Source organism: Nansenia antarctica, assembly GCF_963989245.1.
Source record: "Nansenia antarctica genome assembly, chromosome: 1".
Taxonomy (NCBI): Eukaryota; Metazoa; Chordata; class Actinopteri; order Argentiniformes; family Microstomatidae; genus Nansenia; species Nansenia antarctica.
In genome coordinates, this window is record NC_137674.1 from 71,797,230 (window position 1) to 71,817,349 (window position 20,120).

At 45.8% G+C, this 20,120-nt stretch overlaps 1 protein-coding gene across 1 annotated transcript in view; it reads right to left on the reverse strand.

Annotated features, from left to right (window-relative positions):
* Positions 1–8,109: 8,109 nt before the first annotated feature.
* The window catches only part of lmo7b (LIM domain 7b), a gene marked incomplete at both ends in the record, with an annotated part of 29,911 nt that continues 17,900 nt past the window's right edge, over positions 8,110–20,120 (reverse strand). Inside the window, 13 exons of the mRNA XM_080525877.1 lie at positions 8,110–8,247; positions 10,409–10,517; positions 10,873–11,091; positions 11,764–11,962; positions 13,324–13,447; positions 13,550–13,642; positions 13,772–13,879; positions 14,169–14,194; positions 15,782–15,845; positions 16,065–16,219; positions 16,879–17,040; positions 17,921–18,035; positions 18,926–19,198. Of these exons, the coding sequence (XP_080382003.1) occupies positions 8,110–8,247; positions 10,409–10,517; positions 10,873–11,091; positions 11,764–11,962; positions 13,324–13,447; positions 13,550–13,642; positions 13,772–13,879; positions 14,169–14,194; positions 15,782–15,845; positions 16,065–16,219; positions 16,879–17,040; positions 17,921–18,035; positions 18,926–19,198 (1,785 nt within the window). The remainder of the gene's footprint in view (positions 8,248–10,408; positions 10,518–10,872; positions 11,092–11,763; positions 11,963–13,323; positions 13,448–13,549; positions 13,643–13,771; positions 13,880–14,168; positions 14,195–15,781; positions 15,846–16,064; positions 16,220–16,878; positions 17,041–17,920; positions 18,036–18,925; positions 19,199–20,120) is intronic.

Consider the following 20,120-nt stretch of genomic DNA (forward strand, 5'->3'; position numbering starts at 1 on the left):
ACATGCACACGCACACGCACCCACGCACACACACACACACACACACACACACACACACACAGATTAATTGATGGCACCTGCCTGTTGAAGACAACACCATTCTAACATTATGTGTATATATAACTATCTATTGCAACTCTGTTTATATTCGACTCTTGGTTGGGGTAGTTAGTGGATAGATACAGTGCCCTCCAGAAGTATTGGAAAGAGGAAGCATTGTCTCCTTTTAGCTCTCTACTCCAACAGTTTGGATTTGAAATCAAACTATTACTATGAGGTTAAAGTAGGGATTCTCAGGTTTAATTACATTTTTCTTCTAGATTGGGTTCACAAAAAAAGCACAACCTTTTTTAAACCCTATTTCAGGACAATTTGGAGGACCTATTCTCCAGTGATGCTCTGCCAGGCCTGTACTGGAGCCATCTTCAGTTGTTTGTTTTGAACTATTTTTGTCTAAAATCTTTTTAAATGTATGTTCAATTAGATTTAACTCGGAAGATTGACTTAGCCAGACAACAATGTTCTGCTTTTTGGCACTGAAAAACTGAATTGCTATGGCAGTATGTTTGGGGGTCATTTGGGGGTCATTCTGCATGGTAGTCTCTGACACACTTACACCAAGCCCCTGGAGGCGGTTCCTGATCTGTGGGATTTTTAAATATATTTCTTTATGAATTATAATTTTTCTTTAAAAAATAATAATATTACAAACTGTTTATTTTAGTAAGTCTAAGGTTTTGGTTAAGGCAAATGCAAAGACTAGCATCAATACTAGACATTGAGAGCTCTCTAATGCTTGCAAAATGATGCGACAGAACACACCTGACTAACCAGAAACACCTGTCAAGCCAATCTTCCAATTAGGGTGACCAGGTCCCAACAAACCAAATGTGGGACAAGGAGTATGTTTGTGTGGGACAATGTGGGACACCCTCTCAACAGGCCTGGATCGAACTTTAGGTGCCCCTAGTAGCATCCCCCCGCCCCCCCGGCCGAGAGAGCTATGTCTATCCAATTTTTTAAAATATATGTGCATTTTCATTCTGTTTCCTATTCTGTTTGGTTTATTCAGTAGCATCCAATAGACTTTGCAGATAAAAACAAATATATCTTATTTGAATGTGAACCTCACAATAAAGTATCTGTATGGAGCAGAAAGTTAGGTCAAAGTGCAGTATCAATTTAGTATAGTAATAAAGAAAAGTAGCATGACAGTGTTAGGCCTGTAGATGATTGAGTATGTAGGCTATCTAGCTAGCTAACTTGCCTCCCATTTGCAACACAAATGCATTGACATAGCTGTCAAGGCTAACGCGCGCACACACTAGACGAAAACATAAAACACAACTCTGCACTCATTCAGACAATGACAGTGATAACAGCTGGTCAAAGGATAAACCAATTGCCCAAGTCATTTTTCAGTGTTTTACATAGCCTGATACTACAGATTGTAAGCTTTCAAATGATGTGCCATACATTGAAATCGGAAAAGAATTGAAGACGACATGAGTATTTGAATGTTGGTACACGTACACCTCAGACAGAGACTGGGAGAAAAATCACTCTGCTGCAGCAACAAATGCTGTTAACAGCTAGCGGCTAACAGTGGTACATCGCTACGAACGTCTAAATACGTTTTTATAACATCACACAACATGCTGATAGAACATGAACATGCTAAAAACACATAAATAGATGAACACTGTAGTCCTTGCTTTTGAACACGTCCTAAAACGAAAGTGGTCACTTATCAGTAGCCTACGGCAAACGAGAACAGTGAATCCAATCCAGACATTATACGTTTTTAGTGATAGTTAAACTATTGTTTATTATATCGAGTGGGTACTTTAAAACTTCAAGTTGGTGTTGTGAAAAAAACAACGAAAACTAGATATTGTTGACACAATAAGTGTCACTTTACGACCTTTGAGTCAGCGGCTGGTTCACACATTCAGCCAGCTCCCTATTTCCACGTGGGGCAATGTCCGTTGCCATGGGAACATTAATGCTGTTTCCTGATAGGCTGAAGACGTTCCATAGAATCTGGACATTCTGCTGCAACTGAACATGTCAAATCGCTGCGCTTTGTTGCGGCGCTTAGATGGACACTGGCCCCGTGATGATAGCCTTCCCTGCTTTCTCCACAGCCATTGGATTAATCAGATTTTAGAAAAGTGTTTTAGCCAATCAAAATTAAATATGCGGGACATCGTCCCAATTTGCGGGACCCACCAAAAGTCGTGAAAATGCTGTGCAGTCCCGCGCAAAGCGGGACATCTGGTCACCCTACTTCCAATACCTTTGGTGCCCCGAAATAGGGGACTATGTATAAAAAGGGTGGTCATTTCGAAAAGGTGAAACCAATCCTGAAAAAGAAAACACTGAATTAAAACTTTACCTCATAGTAATGGTTTGATTTTAAATCTAAAACTGTTGGAGCACAGAGCTAAAGGAAGATACACTTCTTCCTCTTTCCAATACTCCTAGAGGGCACTGCATCTGTTTATCGATAGTTAGCTGGATCTATGGAGCACAGTGTTAGTTCAGGGAGTTAGTTCAAGTCAAACGGCGCAGCTGTCCGTCATGTGATGGAACAGCTGGTTTACACAGACGCAGAAACACAGTCCGGCAAGGGACAGAGGCTTAAAAGAAGCCACGTTTACACACCTCCATAGTATCAGCTGATGCATGGTTGTACTGGCTATAAGAGTGCGTTTTGTGTGGTTGTCCCATCCACCACCTCCAGCTTCCACCTGCTCAGTTACTTTCCACTATGGGGGAGGGAGGTTAGGGTTAGCATTTACTATAGAGCAGAGCCCCCAATTATGCTAAGCTTATAAATGTATTACCATTCTCATGTAATACAATTTATTCTATTATTAATGGTTAAACTGACGAGAGAATGTTAATAAACTATATCTTCTTCTTCAGGAAGATCAGAGTGTCCTTTCTACAAAAGCACAGCTTCTAGAATGTTCCTCTCTGGTCGATTCATCACGACCAACACCACCTTCCCCTCTGGCTTTTCTCCTCCAAGCGATCTCTATGACAACAGACTTGGCCATAATCCGAGGGTGGAGACCGAGACCATCCCAGCGATGACCCCCACATTCCATCTGAAATGTCGCCTCATCTCCTTGTTCTAACGAGAGACCAGGGACACCTGGCGTCTGCTACCACCAGATCTCCCTAACAACGCTCATGTGGAGATTCAATTGGCTGAATTCATGTCTGCTCTAAGCTGGTCCTTGCATTTGAATGACTCTCTATGAGAGTCCTGAATGACCTGTGTGAATAATGTATTATATGTATATATAGATAGATATGTATATATTGTATATATGTATAATATATACAGTAGAGTGAGTGACTTCAGTAAAGAGTGTAAAAAATGCTGTAGAATAAAGTCTAATTCAATTGTTTCTGCTGAATTTACTATACTATACACTAAAACTAAACACTGTAACACGTTATACTTTTTTGGCACAAGTGTGGAGAATGTTATTGTGGCCTATAGTCACAAACTATAAACATCTCTCCCATGGATACACACACACACACACACACACACACACACACACACACACACACTATATACCCAACTGAGGAGCACTGAGAGATGTACAGAAACTAGACAGTTCTGGTGATCCCACAGGGGAATACATGCCTCTCTCTCTTTCCCTCTTCTACCCTCTCTCTCTCTCTCTCTCTCTCTCTCTCTCTCTCTCTCTCTCTCTCTCTCTCCTTCATTCTCTCTCACATTCTCTTTCTCTTTCTCTGTCTCACACAGCCTGGCTGTAGTCCCTTTTCCACATCCTTGCCAAACACTTGAGCCGGGCAGAGAGCCAGAGAGAGAGAGAGAGAGAGAGAGAGAGTGAGAGAGAGAGAAAGAGAGAGAGTGAGAGAGAGAGAGAGAGAGAGAGAGAGAGAGAGAGAGAGAGAGAAGAGAGAGAGAGAGAGCAAGGCCAAGAGCCCAAACTCTGTTTTTCCTCAGTTTTCATAACCTGGCTGTTGACATGACATATCTATTCAATGTCATCTCACATGACGGCTAGGAAGACCCCACTTATGTTTATCTAATCTGAACTGAACTATGTTCATGTTTCATTCCTAACCCTAACCCTGAGTTTAACTATGTCATTCATCAACCCATTCGAGTTTCTGAGAAATCTGTATCAGGAATGGTTTACATTTAGATGATAAAGATAAAATATCTAACTTGATTATTTCCAATCCAGTATATTTGTGTAGTGTGGTTTACAATGAAGGGGATTGTAATTAAGATGGCTATTTAACTACAAGTCTACAGGCTATTATGGTGACTGTGAGAAGGAACTGTCTCTGTGCCTCCCCTTCTCCTTCTCCTCCTCTCTCTCTCTCTCTCTCTCTCTCTCTCTCTCTCTCTCTCTCTCTCTCTCTCTCTCTCTCCCTATTCAGGTCTTTTCAATCTCAGTACAAGCCTTCCTTTTTTCTACGTCTTGGTGGTGAAATAGCAGCCGAGGGAGTGATTGAATGATTGATTCTACCTACTGTATGTCAATGTGATTCATTATCAACCTGGAGCTGCTCCTCCAGTCTCCCTCCTACACAGCTTCTCCTCAGACACAGAGAGACAGGTCTGTTAGTAAAGGTCAGTGCTCCCTATCTCTCTATCTATTAACCTGCTCCTTATCTTTCCAGCTATGAACCTTCCCCCTATCTGTCCAACTATTAACCTGCTCCTTATCTCGACAGCTATTAACCTTCCCCCTATCTGTCCAACTAATTAACCTACCTGCCTATCTAACCTGGCCCCTATCTCTCTATCTTGTAACCTGGTCCCTATCTCTCCAGCTATTAACCTGCTCCCTATCGTCTTGTATCCTGCTCCCAATGTCTCTATCTTGTAACCTGGTTCCTATCTCTCCAGCTATTACGCTGATCCATAAATAAACAGCCATTACATGCCCGCCTACAGAAATCCTAATTTTGGAAAGGCCAGACAAAAAGTTTGGAAAGGCCTTTGCTCAAACATAATGGCAGCTTTCAAACTAAAGGGCTGGCAGGAAATAGACAGGTATAAAAATATGAAGAGTATGAATATAAAATCTGAAAATGAGTTTTTTTTTTTTTTACAGAATACACCCACTTAATTTCTAAAAGGTCATACAGTACCATTCATTCTATTTAAGTTTTCTGTATTCAGCAATGATGATTTCTTCCCCCTGTGAATTCTTGAACCTGTACTTTCACATGATGTTCTGTCTTCCCAGGCCAAACGTGGCTTTGACATCAACTGTTCTATTTCCAACTCAGCTTTCCCCTCAGATCTTATGGAGTTTAAGTGCTTTCAATTATCCAATGTGCGTTGGCCAAAAGGAAACCATTCTAATCAGATTCAACATGTTACCGTGTGACTGATCTGTAATGTAGACCTTTGGGACACACTCCCCTCAGTGTTCTTCAAGGACACTTGACGTTCAACGGTCATGGTAAACTCATAAAATAAAATAAAAGAAACAAAAAGAAAAAAGAAAGAAAATCTAATTTCCTTTAATAAGGCCAAGAGAACGCACGCACGCGCACACACACACATACACACACACACACACGCCAGGGGCAAATAAACAAGAGGTCAATCAAAAGGCAATGTCATTCAACTAATGGGAAAATAATGGTATGTACTAAACATGTTGAACTATAAACACTGCTACTGTAAATAGTACCCTGAGAGAAAGGAAGAGGCAGAGAGAGGGGGGGGGGGGAGTGAGAGAGAGCGGGACAGAGGGAGAGAAAGAGAGATAAATAGAGGGAAAGAAAAAGCGAAAGAGAGAGGGAGATGGGCGATGACAGTAGCGGTAGACAGGGAGTGCGGCGTCAGCTTATGTCTCCATGTGGTTCTGACTAACAATGGGGTCAGATTCGTCAGTAGGGGCCTTGTGGTTGAGGTCTCGAACCCCAGACGAAACTGCTTCTGTTCCTCTTAAAGACCCGAGCCAATATCCTGCAGTGAAAATAGGAGGCCCTGGAAGCTGTCCTATGAAATATGAAATATGAATAGACATACTGACGTAAATGCTCTGGCAGAACTGAAGAGGCCTCTGTACAGCAAATAAGACACAGGTGCCAGGGCCAAACACAAAACACATGCGGAGAATCGTTCATGCCAATACGACGCTGACGTCACCCTCTAATCCTCTGGATAAAGATAGAGAAATAGGGTAAATAACAGGGAGAGGATAGAGAGAGGGAGGAGAGAGAAAGAGGTTGATGGTCCTGTTTCTGATGCCAGTTGACTTTATTTGATTTGCTTCATTAATCATGTGCATCATAGCCTGCCTCACGCTGTTTTAAAGAGGCAGTCCACTCTTTAATCTAAAGTTTGTCTTTTTTTTTTTACCTCAAAATGTGAGTCTGTATATTATGAATACGAGTCCATGTCCTACACTATGTATGTGTTGTACATCCAGCTATACGCCTGGGAAACATTGACAGACAAGTGAGTTCAGTTCTTAAACCCTAAGGTCTCTTGAACCCTGTAACCTTGGCTTAAGTTCTCATGCATTCATAAATGTGTTCGTTGTATGTATGGCTAAGTATGTATACAGTATCTGTGTGGTGGTGGGTGGGGGAGGGTAGATCCCTACTTCTCACAGAACAACTGGGAACTAGTGAAAAGAACAAGAGTGAAGTTAAAGTAGAACAAGAGAGACAGGGATAAACAGGAGAGAAGATGGTCAAACTAAATGTAAATAAAACATGCGTGGGCAGAGCTATTCATTATCTTGACATTTGCATCCATTGACTGCTCTGACAGTCAGTCCAGTCTGTTCAGTGAAACAGAACATTGCATTTCCCAGGCTACCTCACTGTCAGGTGATTAACTACTGGTAACTAAGCTCTCTACTCAGCAGTTCATAAGAACTTACTATAAGCATAGTAGTTCAATAAGTAATGGTATCTCTTAAAAAAACAAGCATTTCCATAATGAAAGTGTGAATTTCACAGTATGGGAATAAAAATACCAATGGAACCCACGAAACAGCCTAGAGATAATCATGTTGAACCTACTGCCATCTGCTGTTAAAAAAAGGGACATACACCGAACAAAGGGAATTTTCATTAAGTACTTTTTATTTACAAACATTAATCTTAATTAACTTTTATTCAAATGCCTTAGAGAAGACGCTCTTTTTCCAGTGAGAACAAATATCACCCGAGCCTAAATGAACCCCCAAAGTGCACTTGGATGGGAAAGAAAAGTCACATTACAGGAATCTCAAAAGGGGCAGACGGTTCAACATATCAGATGTCATACAAACAAACAAAGCTTACAAGATGAAAATCTCAATGGACTGTAGTACCGGTACGCTGAAAATAACATTGAAAGTCCATCTTATATTGACATTATGACTAGAATTACATTTTATATATTTATTTGAGTCAAACGAAACAGAAACAATTCAGCAACGAGACAGAATACCAAAGTACCAAATTTAGGTTTAAAACCCCCCAACTACTGTGTACAACGCTTCCACCTCCCTTTCCCTGACGTGGGTAAGACCTCAATCTCTCATAATCCAAACCAATACAAAGGCTCTTTTAACAACATGGAAGAAAAAACGTGACTATGAATAATAGCGAAGCCATAACTTAGCGTCATACAGTATATCTGTGTATTAACTAAACGTTGACGATGGCTTCTGCGGTCGTGTTGTGGTCGATTCACGGTCAGAGCGGTGATGGTCACGCGCGGTCATACAGACGTGGCGCTCTCCAGCGTTGTGCTTAAGATGGCCGTCTCCTCCTTGATCCACTGCAAGGCATTCTGGTCACTGGGAGGTGGGACGGCTGGCTGAGGGCAAGAAAGAAAGACTACCTTGTTTTGACCGTTTCTGGGTGTTATGAACAGGCACAGTGGACTGGGGAGGTATACGAGAGAGAGGATAATAATATTAATAATAATAATAATAATAACAACTTTTTATTTGTATAACAAATAACATTACAGCTCAAAGTGCTCCAATGATTATATAAATCATAATTAAATTATTTAGTCATTTAAAGGCAATATTAAAAAGATGCGTTTTTAGTCTTGACTTGACTAGGATGAAGAGAGAACCATGTGTCCTACAGTCTTGATGTCCAGTACTGGTCGTACGACGACTTACACCTGAGTCTGATGAAGCAGGGGTCACAGTAGGGCTTCCAGTTCCTGATTCGCACTCCAGACTCGGACCATCCGAGGGGGCACCTGCAGGCCGTGCACTGTGAACACGCACACACACGCACACACACACACACACACGTACACACACACGTCAGGAGGTATAACTGTCCCTGAACAGACCCCACTGAACCCAGATCAGATCACCTAATCTGTCGCCCATGTCAGAGCAGTGGCAGATACTGACGCTGGATCAGTTCTATCGAAGCAGTAGGTGGGTAGTCCCCATCACCTTTGATATCCAGAGCTAGAAGCAAAGCAGTGTGTAAGTCTCACCCACTATCCCCACAGCCACGGAGAGAGAGAGAGAGCGGGCGAGAGAGGGGCAGAGAAAGAGAGAGGAGAGAGGATAGGGTTATCCTTAACTGCACAACCAACACTGCTACAGAAGAAGGAGGGAGAAGAGAGGGAAGGAACCAAGCAAGAAGTACCAGAAGAAAACAAAAAAAGAGGAGAGGAGAGAAGAATGAAACCAAGTGCATCTCCAAGCATGTGTATGTGTGTGTCCAGACTAGGGTGACCAGATGTCCCGCTTTGCGCGGGACTGCACAGCATTTTCACGACTTTTGGTGGGTCCCGCAAATTGGGACGATGTCCCGCATATTTAATTTTGATTGGCTAAAACACTTTTCTAAAATCTGATTAATCCAATGGCTGTGGAGAAAGCAGGGAAGGCTATCATCACGGGGCCAGTGTCCATCTAAGCGCCGCAACAAAGCGCAGCGATTTGACATGTTCAGTTGCAGCAGAATGTCCAGATTCTATGGAACGTCTTCAGCCTATCAGGAAACAGCATTAATGTTCCCATGGCAACGGACATTGCCCCACGTGGAAATAGGGAGCTGGCTGAATGTGTGAACCAGCCGCTGACTCAAAGGTCGTAAAGTGACACTTATTGTGTCAACAATATCTAGTTTTCGTTGTTTTTTTCACAACACCAACTTGAAGTTTTAAAGTACCCACTCGATATAATAAACAATAGTTTAACTATCACTAAAAACGTATAATGTCTGGATTGGATTCACTGTTCTCGTTTGCCGTAGGCTACTGATAAGTGACCACTTTCGTTTTAGGACGTGTTCAAAAGCAAGGACTACAGTGTTCATCTATTTATGTGTTTTTAGCATGTTCATGTTCTATCAGCATGTTGTGTGATGTTATAAAAACGTATTTAGACGTTCGTAGCGATGTACCACTGTTAGCCGCTAGCTGTTAACAGCATTTGTTGCTGCAGCAGAGTGATTTTTCTCCCAGTCTCTGTCTGAGGTGTACGTGTACCAACATTCAAATACTCATGTCGTCTTCAATTCTTTTCCGATTTCAATGTATGACACATCATTTGAAAGCTTACAATCTGTAGTATCAGGCTATGTAAAACACTGAAAAATGACTTGGGCAATTGGTTTATCCTTTGACCAGCTGTTATCACTGTCATTGTCTGAATGAGTGCAGAGTTGTGTTTTATGTTTTCGTCTAGTGTGTGCGCGCGTTAGCCTTGACAGCTATGTCAATGCATTTGTGTTGCAAATGGGAGGCAAGTTAGCTAGCTAGATAGCCTACATACTCAATCATCTACAGGCCTAACACTGTCATGCTACTTTTCTTTATTACTATACTAAATTGATACTGCACTTTGACCTAACTTTCTGCTCCATACAGATACTTTATTGTGAGGTTCACATTCAAATAAGATATATTTGTTTTTATCTGCAAAGTCTATTGGATGCTACTGAATAAACCAAACAGAATAGGAAACAGAATGAAAATGCACATATATTTAAAAAAATTGGATAGACATAGCTCTCTCGGCCGGGGGGGCGGGGGGATGCTACTAGGGGCACCTAAAGTTCGATCCAGGCCTGTTGAGAGGGTGTCCCACATTGTCCCACACAAACATACTCCTTGTCCCACATTTGGTTTGTTGGGACCTGGTCACCCTAGTCCAGACAGATCTGAAACTCCCTCAAAAACAGTTTAGAACACCCCAGTGATCACAAAGCTGGTGTGACAGACAAACAGCCTGCGGTAACCGTGGCGACAGGGGGCAGAGGGAGAGAGACGGTCGGACAGCGTGTGCTGGGTGAGTCATGTCATCTCCTCTGACCAGCAAGCTCCAACTGATCAGGAGGGTCAGACCCAGACCAGAACCAGGCCCAGAACCAGACCAGAACCAGACCAGGACCGTTCTGCCTGGCCTCTCACCTGAAAGCAGCCCCAGTGGAAGCAGAGGCCGAGCGACTCGACGGCCATGGCTAAACCTCTCCCTAGGGGCCGCTCACACACACAGCAGGACCTAGGCCCGCTCAACGACCTGGAGCACAGAGAGAGAGACCACCACAGTGGGGCTAGACCCAATGTTGTCTCATGTCACACACACACACACACACACACACACACACACAGACAGACACACAGACAGACACACAGACACACACACACACACACACACACACACAGAGCCAGGCTGGGAGCGTGTATATCAGATGTATTCAGACACTATTGGAGGACAACAGGAACTTCAGATAAGTCATTAAAATAAGCTCCTTCATCGAAGCCCCTTGGTCGGGCTTGCGGCATACCTTCCCGATGGAATGGGAGCAGGGTGTCAGTGTAATAAGGCACACAGTCAACACCAGCACCCAAGGCAAGCTATCATTGGTCCGTACCTGCCGCCCTGCTGGGAGCTCGGCCACGGGGGGCTGCTGGAATGGAAGCTGTATCTCTTCGGTCCTGAGGATAACCCCACCCCCCCGACGCTGTGGCGGGAGGAGAGGCTTTTGGGAGGGGCGGAGTACCCCACGGCCGAGTGGGGACGGCCGTTGCTGGCCGTGGCGGAGGCTGAGGCGGGGTGGGCACCGGTGGGGAGGCTGTCCATAGACTCATACCTGCAGAGAGGACAGGAGGAGAGAGGTGGAGAGGACAGGAGGAGAGAGGTAAGCAGGAGAGAGGTATGGAGGAGAGAGGTGGAGAGGACAGGAGGAGAGAGGTGGAGAGGACAGGAGGAGAGAGGTATGGAGGAGAGAGGTGGAGAGGACAGGAGGAGAGAGGTGGAGAGGACAGGAGGAGAGAGGTATGGAGGAGAGAGGTGGAGAGGACAGGAGGAGAGAGGTGGAGAGGACAGGAGGAGAGAGGTGGAGAGGACAGGAGGAGAGAGGACAGGAGGAGACAGGTAAGGAGGAGAGGACAGGACAGGAGGAGAGAGGTAAGGAGGAGAGAGGACAGGAGGAGAGGAGGATAGGACAGGAGGAGAGAGGTAAGGAGGATAGGACAGGAGGAGAGAGGTAAGGAGGACTTCGACTGGCGCGCTTCACAATGCACTGCACTTCACTGCACTGGTTGAGATGCTCATTAGAGCGTTTATCAACTCATGAAATTCATGAGCGTTGTTAATTAGGACAGCGAGGTCAATGAGAATGGTTCAACATATGGAAGGGGAGGGGAGGGGAGCGACACACACACACACACACACACACACACACACACAAAGGCACATGCAGAGAGAGAGAGAGAGACACACACACACAGAGAGAGAGACACACAGAGAAACAGACACACACCTCTTCATCGGCACGCCCACGTAGATGGGTTCCTTGGGGACGCTGGTGCTGCGTTGGCGTATCCAGCTGTTGTCCGTGAGGAGCTGGGTCCTCTTCTTCATCTCCCCCAGGATCTGCTGCCTCTCCAGCTCCGCCCGGGACACACACTGACCCACCAGGGGGCGCTCCTTCACCTTCCGCTGAGGCTCCCGCGCAACACCTGAACCAATCACAAGACACGGTCACTCCAGCAGAACCAATCACGACGCAATAACAAGTCATCTCAATGTTACCAAACCAGGAAAAACGTCAGTATAGTTCCACAGTAATGGGCTAGGATGTAGCACCCAGACACGAGTAAAAAAAACCTGGCCCTCCACAATCTGTAGTGTCTGGTCTGGGTCTGGAATAAGGGTGATACGTGTGTGACTCACCTCTCGTCTCCTGCTTGGGAAGACCATCCAGGGATGGAGTGGACCTGGATTTAGTCCTGCAAACCACACACACACACACACACACACACACACACACACAATCAGGATACAACTCAAGTCTATTTAACAAGACTTGTCAATCAAACCAGCCTGGCATCAGAGCAACAAGCCCCAGCCAGCCTGGAGCCTACAGACCTGTCAGCAGCAGAGAGCGTAGCGGGGCTGTACAGGTCGCCAGGCCTGAGGAGCAGTCCCACCCAGCAGCAGACGGAGGGACGGAGGGGGGGGGCAGGGAGAGAGCACAGGCAGGGGCAAGCACAGCACAGTTAATGAGCAGGATCAGACACACACAATTTGTCTGATGGTCTCTGTGCATAAATGGCAATAGTTTCAATTGGGAGGTGGCCTTCTGAAATGTCTTGTGATCTTCCAAACACTCATTCTGACTTAATTCTGACCCTTCTGACTAAAGCTTTGAGCCTCACATGAAATATATCACTAGAAATGCTTTTTATCATCTACGGAATATTGCAAAAGTTAGAATATTTCTCCAGCAAGCTGATGCAGAAGTGTTAATGCATGCTTTTGTTATTACCCGTTTGGACTATTGTAACGGTCCTTTCTAGTCTTTCGAAGAAAGCTATTGGCCAGCTGCAATTAGTAAAAAATGTAGCAGCGAGAGTTTTAACCAAAACAAGCAGACGAGCTCATATAACTCCTAGAGATTTGGTGAGGCTGCATTCTCATTTTATGCACCCAAATTGTGGAATGCACTACCAGTTTACATTAGGGATGCAACCTCAGCAAATATGTTCATGTCAAGACTAAGAACCCATCTTTTTAATATTGCCTTTAAATGACTAAATAATGAAATTATGATTATAGAATGATTGGAGCACTTTGAGCTGCAACGTTTGCAGGAAAAGTGCTATACAAATAAAAAGTGATTATTATTATTATTCGGGCGTGTCTTCCCTGATAGGGAAGAGGCTGTGGGGCGGAATGTTCAACATCTTATTCGTACGGGTCGTTCAAAGGGGCTCGCCTCCTCACCACTGATCTCTCTCCGCTACTCCGTCGCTCTCCTCTTCCTGCTCTTCCCTCGCAGGCTGTGACTCCGCCTCCTGACACGTAGGCTCTTCCCTACCCCTGTCAGACTCCAGTTCCTTCGTGTGATTGGACGACACCGGGACGGGGGGCGGCGTGGCTTCGCTCAGGAACGCCTGGGCGCTAGCGGGCCTAGTGAAGCCGTTGGTCATCTCTCTGGTGCTCTGCTTCAAAAACAGGAAATATATATTTTGATATTTTTTGGTAAATAATGGGTATGTGAGACTCCATTTCCCATATGCACCCGGGCCCAGTAGAGGCCTCACCTCCTCGGGCTTCCTGTAGCTGTCGCCGCCCGCTTCCTGCTGGGCTTGCTGCCACTCTGCATCCAGCCTCTCCTGGTCACGCCTGTACTTCTCCTGTAGGACACAAGGGGGCAGGGTAAGTGAGCCCATTAGCTACTGACCTCAACCCATTCACTGTATTATTATTATTATTAGACTGTTTGTGTGTGTGTGTGTGTGTGTGTGTGTGTGTGTCATCCTGACCTGAAGGAGGCGCTCCTGCTCCTCCTGCCATCTCTCCTGCCTCCGGCGCTCCTCCTCGGGGTCCCAGGCCCTGCTGGAGGGGGAGGCACTGAGGGATGGGACCTGCAGCTAGAGCAGAGGAGAGATGAGTCACACACACACACACACACACACACACACACACGCACGCACGCACGCACTCACGCACGCTAGCACAGACACACGTACACACACACACACAGACACACAGACACGCAATTCTTTTAACCCCTTCAGACACCAGAGACTGTGACGGAAACAAGTCACAGACTTTATCTCTCTATCCCTGACAATTACAAGCAGGATCATTGCTTGGCCTATGTATTTGTATTTTTTGTCAATAAATCTAATCAAATCAAAATCTTCACCCATGACTTACATCTGATATAGCAGACTCTGAGCCTCCTGGAAAAGAGAGAGAGAGAGACAGGTCACCAGTCAGCTGACGTAAATATAGAGAGTAGACACGGGTGTAGAGTTCCCTGTTCATTGGCTGTCTGGTCCACACACAGAGCACTGCACACCAAGCGCTGAAAGAGCCACAGTTCAGATCTGACACCGGTTCAGATCTTCTGGGCATCAGTTGTTCAAAACGTTTAATCTTGGATCAGAATGATCCCGATTATTTTCTCTGATGCAGGATCAGATGGAGCCGGCTGATTTTCCCCTATAAAACAAACAATCTGCCAGATTTCGAGTCTTTTAGAGGAAACCAGACAGCTCGATCTGATCCTGGAATAGCAGAAAAAGAATGAGAATGGTTCTGATCCAGATTAAACGTTTTGAACAACCGGGCCCTGATCAGCGAAACGTCAGCCAATTACGACGGCAGCCACCTGGCATCAGGCCACAACCAGATGGTCTGTGACATCAGCAGGGCTCAAAAAGTCAACAAAAAGCCGCTCACACAAAGATGGCTTGTTCAAAGTTGGTGAAACTGGGAAAAGTCCAGCTCGAGCAAGGCACTGCCTCCAAACCCATGACACAGACACACACACACACACATGCCTAAGAAGGTGCACGCACGCACACACACACACACACCCACACACACACACACACGCACACGCACACGCACACACATTTACCACAGAGGTAGACCCAGGAGCTGACCCCAGACGACCCTGAAGGGAAAGGCACAGTAGACAGTAGACATTTCGTATGAGAGCTTTGGGACTTTATGACATTATGTACAAAAGGTGTTTTAAATACACATCATCGCCATGACATCTCAGCGATAATTAGGGAGCCCATAAAGAAGCCCATATTCAACGTATAGGGTCCACCACAGAAATAAGCCCATTCATGTTCTATTAACAGCAGTAGAGTTGACTGGTGAGGGCTTCGCAAAAAAGCTTTATAATGATTATGATTATGATTGTTGGACCGGAGCTAGGTGGATTTAGGTAACAATGCAGATGTGAATGTAGGAAAAGCAACAAGCAACACTTGAATGACATCAGATCACCTGCGGAGCAAAGCTATGATTCCTGACAACATTTACATAGTTATGTTACACAAAATTACAAAAAAGATTCATGGTTATGCTGATGATACTCAGCTGTACATATCTAAATTATGATTATATAATGATTTAAGAACTTTGAGCTGCAACGTTTGCAGGAAAAGTGCTATACAAATAAAGGTTATTATTATTAACATGTGAATTACCTCCCCAGGCCTAGCCACATAAACAAGCAGCAATGTATATATATTTTTAATTATCCATTTGAATGGTGAGACACCCACAACCTCAGTAAGGAGCACGGCCTCACAATCTCCACCAGCTTTACCTGTCTGCTTAAAAAACTCTGCTCTTCTTTCGCGGTTTTTCAAAACAATCAGTTCAAATTCTACACAGAGAGATGGAGGGAGCAGGAAAGGAGGAGGGAGAGAGGAAGTAAGAATGACAGACCTACACTGAGGGAATTCTACGACATGGTTATGTCATGCTTATGACATGTTTATGTCAAGGCTGTGTCACATAATTACCTCTGTTCCTGGTAGTCACGGCATCGTCACGGAAACCGCTGTTCATGCCTTTCGATGACACACCCTAGGGGGAGAGAAGTGGTCAATCAATCCATCTGTCTGTCCGTCCGTCCGTCCATCCATCCATCCACCCATCCACCCATCCACCCATCCACCCAACCAGGCATCCACCCACCCAACCATCCATCCACCCAACCATCCATCCATCCGTCGGTCCATCCATCCATCCATCCGAAACAGTCACACTTCACATTTCCTTCACCATGTGACCAGGAGAACTCACGTTGACCGCCTGGCCGTTAGGCTGGGCTGCTTTCCCCACCGTTGTCATGGAGATATCGGAGCCAGGGCGAGCGTTGACGTGCTGAGTGGCGGCGGTCAGGTTGACAGTCTTGCGGCATTTATAGAGGGTGTTCTTAGAGGGACCGCTGGCCCAGTCTGAACCAGACCATACCATGACCGCAGACAGAGACCGGACCATGACCGCAGACAGAGACCATACCAGGAACGCAGACAGAGACGGGACCAGGACCACAGACAGAGACCAAAAGGCACAAAAAGACAACTTAGAACAGCCAAAATCAGTAACACCTGGTTGCTAACTAAACCGAAATGGGAGACTCTGTTGGTATTAAATCTCTGATTTCATGGACAGGAAGTAAGCCCACCTTCCCAGTGATGTACAATGGGGGAAATAAGTATTGAACACATCAATATTTTGTCCAGCAAAAAGTCAAAGTCATCCTTTGCCTTTCCTTGCTGTGGTGTACAGCTTTTTCTTAGTGTGTTCAATACTTTTTTCCTGTTTCATTCGACATAACTTTATTTACATTTATGGGCTTAAATGTTTTGAATTTTTGTCTGGATTGTTTGAGTTAATACCAAAGTCTGGTGCACATTTCACTTGTATAGGTTAATTGGAAATACATTTACTGGACAAAAATGTTGATGTGTTCAATACTTATTTCCCCCACTGTACTACTGTTTAAGCAATAGGACGAAGGCCTGTACACTGCTTTCATAATTGACATTCTAAACACAAAATGGGAAGGTTACGTAACTACAGGGAGTGGTGAGGGACACAAAGTCACACTCACCGTTGTTACCGTAGTGACGGACGTCCATGGTGAGGCTGCCCTGCTGCAGAGCTGAGGACATGTTGCCCTTCCACTGGTCGTAACTCATCTCCGCCACCCTGCGCCCACTCACAGCCAGGATCTCATCCCCCGCACGCAGCTGGCACAGCTCCGCTGGACTGCCTGGAGGGAGAGGGAGGGAGAGAGGGAGGGGGAGGGGGAGAGAGGGAGAGAGGGAGAGAGGGAGGGAGGGAGGGAGAGAGGGAGAGAGGGAGGGAGGGAGGGAGCGGGAGGAGAGAGGGGGAGGGAGGAGGGAGGGAGAGAGGGAGGGGGGAGGGAGAGAGGGAGGGGGGAGGGAGAGAGGGAGGGGGAGGGAGAGAGGGAGAGAGAGGGAGGGAGAGAGAGAGAGAAAGGTTAGGAGCTACAGTTTACATGAGGACCTGAATCCAAGACAAGGACGGCCCTGTAGAGTGATGCAGGGGTAAGTCACACCTCTCACATCTCTGTTGAAACATTCATGACCATCCCTGCATGGCTGGCCACCAGTCGCAGGTAAACACACAGTGGCCAGTGGTCACACACACACACACACTCAGATTTAACAACACAGCGGTCTCACACTGCAATCATTTTTAAAACACATTTTTCTATAAAAATATATATATTCAAAATGTTTCAAAAGGCTTGTATTACGGAACCCCCCCCCCCCCCCAAAAAAAAGTTGAACTGAGAAGTGAAATCAGTTTCATACACATCCTTCAAAGCCGATTCAAAGAACTGATCTTCTCCTCGTGCGTCAAAAGTCAACGCACCAAACTTTTAGCCTTCACTAAATGTTGAAGTTGATATGTTGATAACAATTCCATATTCAATAACAATAAAGCACAAAGGAAGCGAGAAAAAAGCCCTTTCATGACCTGAATAGTCCAAAACAACAACATACTGTACAAGTCATTGTGTTCCTGATACACCTGGAGTCAGTGTTACCTGGTTGGTCAGGTGTGATAGGTCTGAAGTCAGTGTTACCTGGTTGGTCAGGTGTGATGTGTGTAAGGAGTCTCACCTGGTTGGACGACTTTGACTCGCGCTCCTGTGGAGTCCCAGTGGGTCTGGAAGCCAAAGTCTGGTCTGCTGTTGGGTTTAAGACTCAGACTCACTCTCTTGTCACTGTGACGCACCTAAGAGGTAGAAACACACACACACACACCTGAGAGAGAGAGAGAGAGGGGTCCACAGTGCACGCACACACACGCACACTTGAGAGAGACACTCAGAGAAGATGACACCTGCCGATCTGGTGTCTTCATGCTTCCTGGCGGAAACCAGAGCCATTTGACATGCGCGCGCGCACACACACGCGTGCGTGCGCACACACACACACACACACACACACACGCACACACACACACACGCACGCACACACACTTTAACCTTGGGTCACGGCAGTGTTACAGTGATCCTTATTAGACTGAAGATCACTGGAGACAGGACAGACAAGGTTAAGGATTTAGATTAGATTAGATTCAACATTATTGACAACGAAACACAGTTCGGCATCTAACCAGATGTGTTATGATGTATTGACGTTGCATGGTGGGACAGTATATCAATATGATATGTACAGTAAATATATATGTCCAGTGTGATATGTACAGGACAAGGCGAAGATATGTACAGTTAAGATATGTACACTTAAGGTATGTACACTTAAGGTATGTAGTTAAGATGCGTACAGTTAAGATGCGTACAGTTAAGAAATGCACAGAACAAAGGCGATGGATATCAATTTTGAGAAAGAAGCTGTTCTTGAGCCCGCTGGTGTGGGAACCTAGACTCCTAGGCTAGGGTTAGGGCTAAGGTTAGGTTAAGTTAGGGCTAGGTTTAGAGTTAAGGCTTAGGGTTAGGGTTAAGGCTAACGCTATGGTTAGGGTTAGGCTTAGGGTCAAGGCTAAGGGTTCATTAGGGTTAGGGCTGCGACGTTAGCAGTTCTGTGTCAAGTGTCTTGAGTGTGTGCTGAATGTGTCTAATACACTGTATGTCCAGATTCCAGAACATTCCTTCTGCTCACCTGTGCAGAGCGGTTGTCCAGGGCAGGACGGTAGGGAGTAGGATCGCTGGGCTGGGAGGTCAGGCTGTGACGGGGATGGGCACCGGGGGGGTGGGCGTGGTGGTGCTGGGGTGCGGAGTAGGAGCGGGGGAGGGGCCCTCTGGGGGCCTGGCTGACGTTGGCAGCGCCCCTCCCCTGCCTCTGCTCCTCCTCCACCGTCAAGTCCTGGAGGCTGTGGCTGACCGAAGCCCGAGGCTGACCATTGACCTGGGAGGCAGTGACCGCTGTGTGCTGCTGGGGGGGGCCAGTGAGGAACTGAGACCGGCCCTGATGGTGAGACAACAATAATAATAATAATAATAATAATGACAACTTGGATTTATATAGCGCCTTTCATAAAACCCAAGGACGCTTTACAATTCTAAAGGAAATGGTCAGACAGACAAAACAGAAACAGTGACTAGGGGCCAAAGGCCTTGGTGAACAGATGGGTTTTGAGGGCTGATTTGAAGGAGTCCAGGGTGCGGATCACTATGGGGAGAGAGTTGGGAGGCGCAGGCATGGTGGGGTTTGTTAGTGAGCAGAAGGATTTTGTAAGTAGCAACAGCAACAATAATAACACCACCAGTCAACAACAACAACCAGTCCGTCCACGTCTGTGTGTGGGCTGAGACGGCGGAGACACGTGCTGGTCAGAGAGGGGCGGTGTGTGAGGTCGTGGATAGAGGGAACAGGGAGGACAGGGGAACAGCGGAGGTTGGGTCCCCTGCTCCATTATTCATAGCAGATGCAAGACGATCAGGGAGCGCTGGGTAACTCAAGACAACACACACACACACAAAAATGCGCGCACACACACACAAATGCACGCACACACACCTGTGGAGAACTACTAGTGAGAAGTAAGAACCACGCAGTCAGGTGACGCATGTGGTCAGGCAATGTTTAGGGAAGTGGAGTGGACAGGCGAACAATCCAACACAAAGAGCGAGAACCTGTATATACTGTTACAAACTTAGCTCTGGCCAAATCTCCACACAAGCCACATACAGCACCGTTATTAACTATTTAAAAAGGTGCTTAAAACCCCTGTTTACATGCTATTGTGCTCCCTGTCGTGTAGGTGTACACATTACACACAGTACAGACAGTAGTCAGACCGCCCCTGATCTAGAGACTTTCAAGACTCAGCTTAAAACTCACTACTGTTGTGAAC